The following is a 14,284-nucleotide window of genomic DNA, read 5'->3' as shown; positions in this document are numbered from 1 at the left end:
CCAGGCATAGGCAAACTCTGGCCCTCCAGATGTTTGGGACTACAATTCCCATCATCCCTGACTACTGGTCCTGTTAGCTAAGGATGATGGGAATTTTAGTCCCAAACATCAGAGTTTGCCTATGCCTGCTCAAGACTATTCTAACAGCTCTTCTGAGAGACCACCTGGCTCTGCCTATCTTTCCGTGTCTTCTAGCAGTAACCATTCCATCAAACTACCTGAACTATTTCCATCTCAGCTTCAGACCTGAGAACTGTAACTTTAAGAATTGATATCTGAATGTGGTTCCCCCACCCCTCTCCTCCTATTTCTCTCCCTGTCTCTGTTAATCCTTTTGTTTTATTTTTTAATGTATTTTTATTAAAGATTTCTTGGTTTACAAAATATGTGCAATGTCTATTTTTCAAGTTACATTTTCTACAGGTCAGTTTCATTTGTTGAGACATTAGTGTTATGGTAAATTAGGAAGAAAGGGTGGAAAGAGGTGGAGGGGGCCATGGTGAGTGGGGGTGGGGTCAGGTGGCAATGTTTCTATTTTATTTAATGCATGTGTGGGGTTTTATGTCAGCATCATTTGTGCAGGTTCTTTTTGCTATTCGCTTCTGTACCTTTGGTGGTGAGAGAAGTTGGGGTTGGCCTAGGGTGTGGTTGCTTGTTTGTGATTGGCTGTGGTGAACTTTGTTTTCATGTGTGAGTGGGGTGGGTGGGTGTTTTTGAGGTTAGCCATATTGAATCCTTTTGTGAGGAGAGGGACTGTCATTTTTTGTTTTTTTTCTCCTGTTCTGTAAACCACACTCTGCAAGTCTTTTTAGGTGATAAGCAGGGTAAAAATGCTTTAAATAAATAGTATAGAACAGGTCACAGGGCATAGTCTGAAACCACATGATTCAGCCACCTTGGTGAAACAAAGCAGATCTGAATCTGAATGGGGGACCACATAAATACTGCCAGCCCATCCTGTTCACAGTAGCCTACACTTCATATATTTTCTCAATCAATCATTCAATCAGTCAGTCAATAGATTTTTATTGTTTATAGCCAATGGCTATCACAATACAATATAAGCACAAATCACATAACTACAGAACGACAGACTTTACATGCACTAGACTAAGACAGATGTACAATGTCCAGAAAAACACACACACAATAAATAATAATAATGATGATAATAATAATAATAATTTATTATTTATACCCCGCCCATCTGGCTGGGTTCCCCCAGCCACTCTGGGCGGCTTCCAACAAAATACTAAAATACAGAAATCCATCAAACATTAAAAGCTTCCCTAAACAGGGCTGCCTTGAGATGCCTTCTAAAGGTCTGGTAATTGTTGTTCTCTTTGACCTCTGGTGGGAGGGCATTCCACAGGGTGGCTGCCACTACTGAGAAGGCCCTCTGCCTGGTTCCCTGTAACTTGGCTTCTCGTAGCGAGGGAACCTCCAGAAGGCCCTCGGTGCTGGATCTCAGTGTCCAGACTGAACAGTGGGGGTGGAGACGCTCCTTCAGGTATACAGGACCGAGGCCGTTTACGGCTTTAAAGGTCAACACCAAAACTTTGAATTGTGCTCAGAAATGTACTGGGAGCACACAACAAAAAACCATTCCTTCTGGTCAGCATCCCTAGGGTTTGGCACTTGCATTATCCATAAAGGTTGTCCTTGTCTTTCTTGCTGCTAGTACAAATAGTGCCACCCTATGAACATCTGCCAATAGCCTTTTAATTTTAAAGACATCTGGTTGAACTTCTAAGGCGGTCTGAAAAGGGGAGATTAAATTTGGCTCTAGGTGAATCATATAGAATATAATGTACAAGATCCTCAACAGACCCTGATCCACATATACAGAGGTGCCCTTTTGCAGTTCTGCTAGTATATCTCCCAGCCATCATTTCTACATTTTCTAGAAATGATGTTTGATATTTTCAATAATTTCCTATTTAAAGTTTGCCTAGTGAAACTTGTATTTTAATCCAGTGCTTGAAATAGACAACATATTCATCAAACACTGCCAGGAGACACAGTGAGGAAATGTGGCCATACATTTAAGTAACTGGTAGTTTGGCAATAACACTAGAAACAAAGCAAAAAGTGGATATCACTAAAAACATTAAGGCCAACAATATACTTTATGAAACGCATCAGAAGCAGAATAGTAACTAGGGAGGTGGTTGGACCATTAGTCCAGAAAGGAGTTGCATGTTTGCTAAAAGAGGATAAGGAGGTTGTAGTAAAACTGAATGAATTCTTTGCATATGTCTGTACGCTGTGGAAGATGTAGGAAACAACCCTGTGCCTGAATTGACCTTTCAGGAAGGACATTTGAAGAAGTAAGCTAAATAGGCCTCCCCCATGCTTTTTAACATCTACATGCAGCCGCTGGGAGAGATCATCAGGGGGTTTGGGCTGGGTGTTCATCAGTATGCGGAAGATACCCAGCTCTACCTCTCTTTCAAATCAGAACCAGTGAAGGCAGTGAAGGTCCTGTGTGAGTGCCTGGAGGCGGTTGGAGGATGGATGGCGGCTAACAGATTGAAATTGAATCCTGACAAGACAGAAGTACTGTTCGTGGGGGACATGAGGCGGGCAGGTGTGGAGGATTCCCTGGTTCTGAATGGGGTAACTGTGCCCCTGAAAGACCAGGTGCGCAGCCTGGGAGTCATTTTGGACTCACAGCTGTCCATGGAGGCGCAGGTCAATTCTGTGTCCAGGGCAGCTGTCTATTAGCTCCAACTGGTACGCAGGCTGAGACCCTACCTGCCTGCAGACTGTCTAGCCAGAGTGGTGCATGCTCTAGTTATCTCCCGCTTGGGCTACTGCAATGCGCTTTACGTGGGGCTACCTTTGAAGGTGACTCGGAAACTACAACTAATCCAGAATGCGGCAGCTAGACTGGTGACTGGGAGCGGCCGCCGAGACCACATAACACCGGTCTTGAAAAATCTACATTGGCTCCCAGTATGTTTCTGAGCACAATTAAAAGTGTTGGTGCTGACCTTTAAAGCCCTAAATGGCCTCGGTCCAGTATACCTGAAGGAGCGTGTCCACCTCCATCGTTCTGCCCGGACACTGAGGTCCAGCGCCGAGGGCCTTCTGGCAGTTCCCTCATTGCGAGAAGCCAAGTTGCAGGGAACTAGGCAGAGGGCCTTCTCGGTGGTGGCGCCTACTCTGTGGAACGCCCTCCCAACAGATGTCAAAAAGGAAAACAACTACAGTACCAGACTTTTAGAAGACATCTGAAGGCAGCCCTGTTCAGGGAGACTTTTAATGTTTAATAGATTATTGTGTTTTATTCTTCTGTTGGAAGCTGCCCAGAGTGGCCAGATGGGCGGGGTATAAATAATAAATTTAATAAATTATTATTATTATTATTATTATTATTATTATTATTATTATTATTATTAATATTATTATTATTTAAGAATTTTTAAAGTAACAAACCATCAGGTGCAGATGGCATCTATCCAAGAGTTCTTATAGAACTCAAATATCAAAAAGCTGATCTTCTAACATGTGATGTCACTCTGGTCAGTGATCGAAATAGATTGATTCAACACATAATGTGTCCCTGAGCTTGGCCTCCATACCAGTTCTTTAAAAGGGATCCAGAAAATTACAGGCCACTTGGCTTAATGTCTGTCCAGGTAAATTGGTGGAAAGTATTATTTAAGACAAAACGATAAAGCATATAAAAGGACAAGTATTGCTGAAGAATCAACATGGCTTCTGCAAATGTAAAACTCTTTCTCTCTAATATTTTAGAGGTCTTAACGACTTCCTGTCTTCTCAGTTCTAGCTCCTGCTCTCTCTGGCCAGCTATGAAGTTACCTCCTTGGACTTTAATACCTGTTTCCATCCACCGAGCATATGGTTTTGTCTAATATTTAAAAGATATAGTATTAGACTTGACTGATTCTACATGGGTTCTATATCCTATGATAAGAACCTGTCGTCCTTATTTTGCATAATGTATTTTGTGATATTCAATAATATTCAATTTGAGTTGTGTCATCAGATCCCAGTAAATCTACAAAATCATAAGGAAAAAACACTGGGTGAAGTCCCTGGCCTAGTCAGATATGTCAATCTATTTTATTTTAGCACTGATTATGTGTGACCTATACAAATTCCCTAAGGGACCTTCAAAGTGACTTTGATCATAGTGTATTTGCTAGTGGGTCACCTTGGTCAGCAGCACAAATGTGTTCTTTTTAAAAATAAATAAATAAGACTGCTTGTTTTCCCAAATGCATTTTTTAAAAGTACCCATAAGGCTCAAAAGCTATTTACACAGGAGGGTTGATTATTAATTTCATTGCAAATTCTACAGCATTACAAAGTATCCATCTATTCCTCTGCTACTTAGAAACCTTAGTTATTTAAAAGTCTTTTCATCTTTAACAGGCTTTGGAAATTCACTCTGAAAGGGATAAAGCCCTGACTGTAAGCATGAAAATATTCTTCAGGACACTAGGTCTCTAAATGTTAAAGCTGATTTCAGTTCAAATTCTAGGGGCTTTCCCCTTCTGCTTACGTTTATTTTGTATTTACATTTACAAGGCTGATTATCATGAAAGAGATTTACAGTACTGCTTCAACTCTCCAAGCACAGGGTTTTGCATTTCCCAACAGAGAAATGTAAGATTCCTTTGTGTGAATGTGTGTACAGCATAAAATGCATAAAATGTTGTGTAATGATTTACATAGTCAACTAAATGCTTGAAAAGAAAGATAGTGAGAAATATAATAAGCTATACATTCTCCATGCTCTTTAGTAATGTTATTCACACTTCAAGCTTCAATGTAGAAAATGCTGGGCATCTATTAATTTACGGCTTTCTGAAGAATATTAGTAATAATAATAATAATAATTTATTATTTATACCCCGCCCATCTGGCTGGGTTTCCCCAGCCACTCTGGGCGGCTTCCAACAGAATATTAAAATACAATAATCTATTGAACATTAAAAGCTTCCCTATGGGGACACGGGTGGCACTGTGGGTTAAACCACTGAGCCTTGGGCTTGCCGATCAGAAGGTTGGCGGTTCGAATCCCCGCGATGGGGTGAGCTCCCATTGCTCAGTCCCAGCTCCTGCCAACCTAGCAGTTCGAAAGCATGTCAAAGTGCAAGTAGATAAATAGGTACCGCTCCGGTGGGAAGGTAAAAGGCGTTTCTGTGCGCTGCTCTGGTTCACCAGAAGCGGCTTAGTCATGCTGGCCACATGACCCGGAAGCTGTAGGCCGGCTCCCTCGACCAGTAAAGCGAGATGAGTGCAGCAACCCCAGAGTCATCTGCGACTGGACCTAATGGTCAGGGGTCTGGTAGTTGTTTTTCTCTTTGACATCTGATGGCAGGGCGTTCCACAGGGCGGGTGCCACTACCGTGAAGGCCCTCTGCCTGCATTTTTCTAGTTTGGTTGCAGCTTCGGTTACTTTGATGTAAGTTGCAGCTTTGTACCCAAGTATTATGAAACTCCAAGCAACACTAACTCAATTCTGAGGTACTGTATGGGGGATTCAGTTCAGCTAAGGATGACTGGTGGGCTACAATTGCTAGTATTGTAAGTCCAAAATTAGAAAACTTTCTGGAAATAATCAACTGACAGTCCATAAGTCATAACTGGCCCATAACCCAGCTACTAATCAATTCACATATTTATATACCACTGTTTTGCAGAATGTCCTGCCAAAAATTTTTTTAGACTTAACCAGCCTGTTCTTGTCTTTCCATATCAGCCACTATGTATATGCTGGTATTGAGATTCTTCAGCTTAAGCCAAGAAACAGTACTCTACATGAGATTGAATATCAAAATATACAAAGCTAAACATCAAGAACTACTGAAGAAGCCCAGGAATTATTGCGGGAGTGAGCTACCTGCAAACCCCAGTTAACGAGCCCCATTGCGGGCAAATGGTGGGATTCTAAATAACAGGACTGCCAGGGCGAAACAGGAGGAAACACTGTCTCTTCATTTACATCTTCTCTTCTTTCTTATCTTCAGCAACATCTGTTTACAACATCCTTAGCACCTCACGGTATTGGAAATAACGTTGAATTTATCTTTGTTGGTACCTCTATGAACCTATGCAAAAGAATATCTAAAGACTGAGTTTTACATCTGGAAAACATATCAGAACTGGAGAGTCAGATGAAGTTAAACATTTAACAGTATATTGGTATTAGATATCAACAGGTTGTTTTCAGAATTGTCAGTTTGTAAGTTTCTGTGGCTCTCACATAAGGCTTTTTATATACAGATTTATCTCAGAAGTTTGATAAATAACATATGCTGATTAATGCATAATTGCTTTAGAGTTCATTGTGTGTCGCCCATGTGCTGCATGTTTTATGTTATACTATTATTTGTATTTGTAGCATAGGTACATTTTTCCACTATGTATATGCTGGCAAAAAAACAATATATGACAAGAGAGAAGGCAGGAAAGGACTGGCTTCTCACTCTTGTTCTTTGCCATAATTTTCTTATAGATTTTTGTACTCACATAGGCCTTTTTCCTGTTTCTCTTGGGAAAACTATACCAATCAACAGCTGACCTCCAACCCAGTCCCTGCATACAGATTGTCCTGTATACAGTTGGCTAGTGAAGAAAACACTGGACCTGAGCAAATAATTAGCAGGCAAAATAGCCATACTGAACTCATTTGTTCTTTCTGCATATTTCCCATATGATCCAACTGATTGGAAAACAATACTGATTTTGGAAGAAAATTCTGTTAATTAAACCCTACATTCTGAATGGAATTCTGTTTCAAAAATGACAGTTCTCTCTGTTACTGAACTATGACACTTCTAATCATCACCTCTGAAATTTTATTTCAAAGGACTGCTGCTGATATTATCTCCCAGTGTTCCATAGCTGGGAACAATTGATTGAGAAATAGGATTTGGTGATGGTGAAATCATCAGATAGGGAAAGAATGAGAAAAGCACAAAATAATTAAGAAAGTGATTAAAAAAGGTCAAGAGAAAGGTTGGAATGTGAAATATATCCTTCCCGAGCAGGACATTGGACAGAGGCCTCCTCTTTTCCAGTTCCCAGCAAATTCTCAATTGGTTCAAATGTAACACCAACCCATATTTTGGAGCCAAGAAGCTTCAGCCTCATGAACTCCTTCCTCTCCATCTCCTTATGCACAACAATACCCACTAACTCCCAGGCCCATGCTATAGTTCAGGGGTCAGCAACCTATTTCAGCCGTGGGCCGGTCCACTGTCCCTCAGACCATGTGGTGGGCCAGACTATATTTTTTGGGGGGGAAATGAACTATGTAATTCCTATGCCCCACAAATAACTCATAGATGCATTTTAAATAAAAGCACACATTCTACACATGTAAAAACATGCTGATTCCTGGACCGTCCGTGGGCCGGATTGAGAAGGTGATTGGGCCTCATCCGGCCCACGGGCCTTAGGTTGCCTACCCCTGCTATAGTTTGTGGGAAACCATAGTTCACTGTTATATCTAAATTCAATGAACCCTGATTTCCAATTCTAGTTTTCAAGGAATCATAAACTATAATTAATCAAGTGTCTTCCATATTGTACAGGTGGGATGATCACAGAGAGACTGTGAGTAGCCTGTGCCTTTCCCATTCACTTAAAGGATAGTTTATTTGGTGTTTTTTTTGTTTTGTTTTTGTTTTTTGCTGTGGTCACCAATCCATTTTTAGTTCTCTCCTAATAATGGCTATATCTTGAAGAAGAACTTATACCCATTTTATGCATGAAAAGTGCTATGATAGCCTGGCTAATGTTACATTGTCCGGGCTACATAGTGACTTAGAAAGCTTAATAATGGACAATTTGAAACCAGAACAAATTAAAATGAAGTAGTATACACAAGTCACAGCAATCCAGGATTTTTTTATGCCCTCTGGAATTGGCAGCAATTGTCTTGGCATCATGGCTTCTCACTGGCACAAAACATGAACACCCAATACCTGTCCATCTTTTTTTCTTTTTTCAGCCAAGAGATATTTGGAATTAATTAGTGATGACTGTTTTATTTTAATTCCCTGGGCTTATTCTTTGTTATATTTCACAATCCTGCCAAAATCTGCTGTGTTTATTGTTTCCCCCTTCTAAACAAACCAATCATAAAAGAAAGCAGTGGTTCTTTCTTGGGGGGGGGGGGGGATATGTACAGGAAACATGCAGAGAGGTGCATTCAGCAAAACAGATTATTCTCTTGTGTGGAAAGGCCATGCTAATTCAAGCCTATGCACCCTTAAAAATAAAGGGTGAGAAAGCACAAACACAGCTGCTGAAAATTGTGGGGTGGTGGTTCTGTTTATAACATTAAAAAAATGTGGCAATATCACTGTGTTCCTCATCACCACATCTCCCTCAATGGGCTTCAACAGGCTGCAGAGGGATAAGCAAAGCTCACAAAACATGTCAAGGCTGTCAGCAAAGTAAATTATATCTATTGCCTGGTTTCTTCCCCAATTTGATTTCCTGACAGGAGTTTCCAGGGCAACTGTGAACTCCTGTTTCAAGCTTTTTCATCAAAGCTCAAGAGTGCAATTTCAGAGATGCTGGAGGATGGAAGGGAGTTTTACAAGTCAGCATGTCTAAACCAGCTGCATCAAACTTGCAGGCTTCCTACCTTGTTCCCTTCGGTTGTTATAATCCACTCAGCAAGGGGGCCAACCCAATTGTGCAAGCAATCAACCCAGGCAGCTGCTTTAGATACCAACACTTTTAGAGAAGGCCCAATCTAGGGAGCATGCTGCAGAATTCCTTACAATGTCAAAAAAAAAAAAAAAAGATCCACAAAGAATTGGAAAATGGAATTTCCTTTCCTGTAAATTCACAAAAGCCTTGGTGGGGGGAAGGAGAAATGGCAGAAGTTTGAAAACCTTTTGCATTTGGGCCAGATATTGGTGGCTAGAATTAAGCTTTTTATGACATGTAGGTTTTTTGTTTTTTTTGTTTTAAATAAACCCTGCAATATGTATAAGCATTATTTTTAAATTACACCTCATGCCAAGTCATAGAGAGGAGAGAGGACAGAAACATATAAATAAAATTAAGCTGATTCTTGCTCTCAAAGCTATCTATGCCAGTCTGACGAAGAACCATGTCAGATTAACAATTTTGCTTGATTTTCAAAAAAAAAAACTGGTCTAATATATATGTTTGTGTGTCCTGTGCTGATGATAACTCAGATGGTAACCCTATGTCTCATGATGGTGTTCCTCACTGGACTACTGGACTGCTACTTTTAGATTTTTTTAAAAAAAGTTTTAAATACACATAAGAGGATGGATTCAAACAAATTTAAGCCTGTGCCATAATGAAGTGATTTCCCGTGGCTTCAGGGGCTCCACTGTCTACATGGTGCTCCACTGTCCACGTAGCCTCCCTCTTTCACTTCAACAGAGTAGGTAGTTTGCCAACCAGAATTCAAGTCACATGTAGAGTCACACAATCACTGAACTGAATGCCAATTCCCATGTGTGGAAATGCTTCGCAGCACACCTAGCATTCTAACCTTTATGTTTTAACCCTGTCTATGAGCTAATTCTGGCTAAATTTTATCATGTTAATGACCACTAAAGCTCAGTGTGCCTTGTTCAGCCTTGTTTTCTGTGAACTTGCAGTTCTGTCTTATTAGTACAGGATCTTTGTTAGAGAAGTGCATGGACAGCACCAGAGGGGAACTGGGGGGAAGGGGCAAACCTGGCCCCCAACCCTTGCTCTCATTGCTGGACTCCTATTGTTAACATATAGCATATTTTTCATTCAGAGAACAACTTGCCCACCTAGAAATAAGCTGTGCCCCATCTGTGACCGCCCCTGTAATCCCCCCCCCCTGTTTCTGCCACTGGAAGTGATGGAGATTCAGTCACAGAGACACTTCACTCAAGAAACAAGAGTAGTTTACTAGGAGTATCTGAAACCATAAATCTTGTCTGTGATGCAAGCTGTAATTTCTAACATTACTACAGATTTCTTCAGTGTAAAAATGTTTTAGACAAGGGGATAGGTTGCTCAGGAAAGTAGTAGAACTTCCTTCTCTGGAACAATTTAAGGAATATTAGACAAACTTATTTATGGAAGGTTTAGATCTGGACAATCCTGCTTCAACAGGGCCAGACATGGTCATCCTTTAGCTCTGTGACTCCTATACTAATACTAGTAACTACAGTTTGTATTCTGTCATCAAAGATTTCTGGCTGCCCTCATCTGTGCTTTGACTTACACTGTAGTGGAATGTTGGCTGTTATTATGAGGAAGACTCCATGGCCTAAGTTTCAAGGGACAGAGATAGATATGTTGGGTTGTCGGCATCTAAATTTTACCTAAGAGTAGACCCATTTAAATTAATGGACCTAAAATAGTTACTCTGAGGATGACTACCGTTGGATTCATCCCATTCTGTTTCTAGATTTCTTTTAGTAATCAGGGTGACATAGACACACTATATTTCAGTTCTTGTGAGTTGGCAATAGTTTAACAATTTAGATATTCCTATGAGTAAGACCCAAGAGTCTTCATTTATATAGATATCTAGAGGTTGGTGCTTCCAGTGATAGTAAGATGGTTAAATGAAGTGTTATTATTTGGTTAGCAAGAAATTGTGCTGCTTTATTAATCTGGAGCAGTATGAAACATTTCTCATGCAAGAAAACACTGGTCAGTAAAAGCATAGTGAAAATCTTGATCAATACATGTAAATTGAAAGGTAACACTGAAAAGTTAAGAACAAACAGCGAAAGGCTGTCATACTGCCCCTTTAATGTACTACAGCAATCTGAGGTATCAGTTCAGTAGTTATCCCATTTGCATGACATACAGAGCAAGCAGTATAACAAAATAGCAATAACAGCCCCATGTTTTGAGCATGACATAAAAAGAGTGCTGTATCCTCATTGCCACAGATTGATTTCACATACATACCCAATATAGCACATCTGTCCAGCCCTCCATGGTGATGCACTGAAACACAGTTAACATGGCAAAGGCAAAATTGTCGAAGTTGGTAATGCCATGCTTAGGTCCTTCCCATCCTGCTCTGCATTCAGTACCATTCTGACATTGCCGCCCATGCGCTAATACAGGTGCACAAGGAGAGGGTTCCTCTTCAGCTGGTGTTTCTTAAACAACAGGGATAAAGAATTGTTAAAATCCATGCAATTGAATGTTGAGGAAAAGAATTATTTGCTTATAATGGTGGCAAGGTATCTGAAGACATTAATTGTGATTAACTTTTTATATATTTATGCTGTGCTTACGCTTCATAGAAATCAGGGCAGTTTACATACTGCCTTGGATCCAAAGATACCAATGTGTGCCAGGAATCTGCTTCTACTTGTGTGTGGCAGTTGGAGGAAAGGTCCTGATTTTTGCAGGTTCCTTCCTGCTATAGCTCCCCATGCCATATCCCATGCCAGTATAGAAGGCACCTCAAACCTCAGGAGCAACCTTTCAAGAAGTATTTTAACTTCCCCCTTACTTTATAAAATTATAGAAAGATAGATATAATATGGATTATATCTTGTCATCTATGGCCATTGCGCTTGTAAAAAATGTTATAATCTGCATTACTTTAATATGGTTCATGGATTTGTTACAAATAATAAAAAACCTAATTCAGATAGCTGATTGTTCAGAAAACAAAAAAATCATAAAACGATCATCTACTGTAAATGCTTCTATTCTCCAATAGATTAGGCCATGTGTAATCCAGAACATAGTGTGCCACAGGTAAATAAGATGTACAGAGCAGAAAGGCAAACAGTTCCAGGAATTAGTTCTTTAATGGCACAAACAAACAACGGGGAAGAGAGAAGCCTCCCAAAGTCAACAGGCAATTGTTGTCACAATCCCAAATATGTTTTACAGGTTATGAGTTGATCTCAAAACAACCTAAAAGGCACTTTGACATCATCAAGTATTATGCATCCACATAACATGGACGGAAAAATTCTTTACTGACTCATATGGGTCACAAGTGCAATGCCAGAATTGATTTGTACTCTTCTTTTCACATGACTCTTCTATTGCCTTCTCTAGAAGTACACATATAAAACATCTCTAGACCAGACTTAAATAGCCACTCATGCTGTGCAGTTTTATACTTATTCCTGAACAATCTGGAAACATCACTGAATATATTCTCATTTGTCCAACTGTTTACAGTCCACAATCACTGTTGCTACCTTTCCCCTCAGCATCAGGAAAGGCAAGGAAAGGGGTAGGTGGGGAAGATAGAGAAAAGATCAAGCAGCTGCTTAGTAAGCAAGGTGAAATAGTGGTGGTAGCAGTTAACAAAATCTATCTCCATCTTTCTCTCTATGCAGCTGATTGGCAGGCTTCCAATTTTTTAAAATACGTTTGCAAGTAAACAAAGTATATATTCTTTTTAAAAAGAACTGTGCATCTCTTTCTGTGTGTGCTGTGTTGCAATGTGACCTGCTGTGTGTATGTGTGCTGTGATGGGCATGAAGTGCATGCCTGTGGGAGACTTTTCTTGGCCACACCCACCACTGCCATGTACCCCTTGTGTGGTCCTCAGCCTGAAAAGCTTTGCCATCCCTGTCTTATATGATTACTTGAAAAGACTCAAGGGATGGTTTGTTTGAATTTGTAAATGGAAAGAGTATGTGAAAGTGAAACAAACCAAGAAGCTTTGTCTAGAACCAGAGTCACTGAGTCAGACTACACATTATTAACATTTACAACAGTTTATATTTGGGAACTGTACTGATAATAGGATATGACAGTTGTTGCTCTTAACATTGCTAGCTCATATCCAGATCAATGAGCTAATGACAAAAGTCAAAACCATTTTGTTGTGGCAGGTGATGAACTAGGGACATTAAATTCTTCTGCAACAGTTTAGCTCTGGGAAATACCCCTCTCCATGCAGACCGAAAGCTCTACCATAATGTTAAACCATGAAGTCAATGATTGGATAGGCTAAACAGCAAATTATTGCTCCAAATAGGGTGCTGTGTGGGAGAGGCAGAGAGAAGGGTGATGCTACTTTTGCTGGCATCAGATTTGATGAAATGAAAGTTTCATTCAGGAGCAACAAAAAGGATTACTTACACACACACACACTACACACACAGGCCTGCCTACCTGCCTGCCTGCCAAATCCTCAGAATTTGACTATACCAGCTTGATTTTAGCTTGGACATGAAAATAATAATAATACTGTATCAGGTTCAAACTGTAATTACTACCGGTAGATAGGTTCACAAAATTTAGGGAAGGTGGAAATTTGAGCCTTGACTCCCTGTTGTGGGGTCCCAGATGAGGATATGTGAAACTACAGTTGCTGAGCTGCCTGCCTGCAAGCATAAGTTCTCAGTAATTAGTCACTCTGTGACTCAGTTTGACATAATATTAAATTTGCTTTCTAACATCTACATAGAGCTTCTGGCTGAGGTCATTTTGGGATTCAGAATGAGGTGCTATCAGTTCACTGCTGACATTCTACTCCTCAATGTCATCTGAGTCAGGTGACGCTGTATAGTCATTGAATGGGTACTTGGACTCAGTAATGGGCTGGATGAGGGCCAGCAAACTGAGACTGAATCCAGAGAAGACAGAGGCACTGTGGGTATATTGTTCTCAGGTTCAGAGAATTAGTGTTCAACCTGTTCTGGACAGTGTGGCACTCTGCTTGAGAAAACAAGTTTGCAGTTTGGGAATAGTCCAAGATCCAGTGTTGTCACTAGAGTCCAGGCAGCCTTAGTAGCCTGGCTTCAGGTGGTTTCCCCACTAACATTTCTAGATAGGGATTGTTTGGCCATGGAAACCCATGCTAGTAAACAAATCAAAAACAAAGATATATACTGCTTAATGTCAGAAGGACATGTGCTGCTCAAGGAGAGGATAGGAGAGGAAGATGAATATGGAAGAAAATAACTAGCAGTGATGAAGAGTCAGTGCTCCACAATTTTTAATCAGAGCAGTTGTTTATTCCTGGATCATCTGAATCATTTCTCACAAGAGCCTTAATTTTCCATGCCACTGATCAGCCCACATTTAGGTTTCCATCTCCTAAATGTTGACATTTCCACACAGCAAATTATTCATATGGGAGGAGCTGCATCCATGAGAAAAGTTGTTATGCTTCTTTTACATCTGCAATCTGAATGGTCATTTCTGTATTTGTCAAGTTTCTTCATTATGGTTCAGCTACATGGTAAAGCAGGATTCACATAGTTAGCAACAATCACCTCCTGACAACCACATATCAAATGTGGCACATATTTTATTTAATATAATTTTATGCTCC

At 40.3% G+C, this 14,284-nt stretch overlaps 1 protein-coding gene across 16 annotated transcripts in view; it reads right to left on the bottom strand.

Annotated features, from left to right (window-relative positions):
- CACNA1C (calcium voltage-gated channel subunit alpha1 C) overlaps positions 1 to 14,284 on the bottom strand; it is a 550,248-nt gene that overhangs the window by 199,806 nt on the left and 336,158 nt on the right. For 15 of the 16 annotated variants that reach the window (XM_060279995.1, XM_035127322.2, XM_035127323.2 and 12 more), the window contains exon 7: positions 10,933 to 11,129. In XM_060279995.1, coding sequence (XP_060135978.1) covers positions 10,933 to 11,129 — 197 coding nt within the window. Of the gene's footprint in view, positions 1 to 10,932; positions 11,130 to 14,284 lie in introns of those variants that run through there. The other variant, XM_060280000.1, reaches the window with a different exon arrangement.

The sequence above is a fragment of the Zootoca vivipara genome, chromosome 10 (genome assembly GCF_963506605.1).
Source record: "Zootoca vivipara chromosome 10, rZooViv1.1, whole genome shotgun sequence".
Taxonomy (NCBI): Eukaryota; Metazoa; Chordata; class Lepidosauria; order Squamata; family Lacertidae; genus Zootoca; species Zootoca vivipara.
Note: the sequence above shows the minus strand (reverse complement) of the source record. Positions and strands in the feature narration are given on the sequence as shown.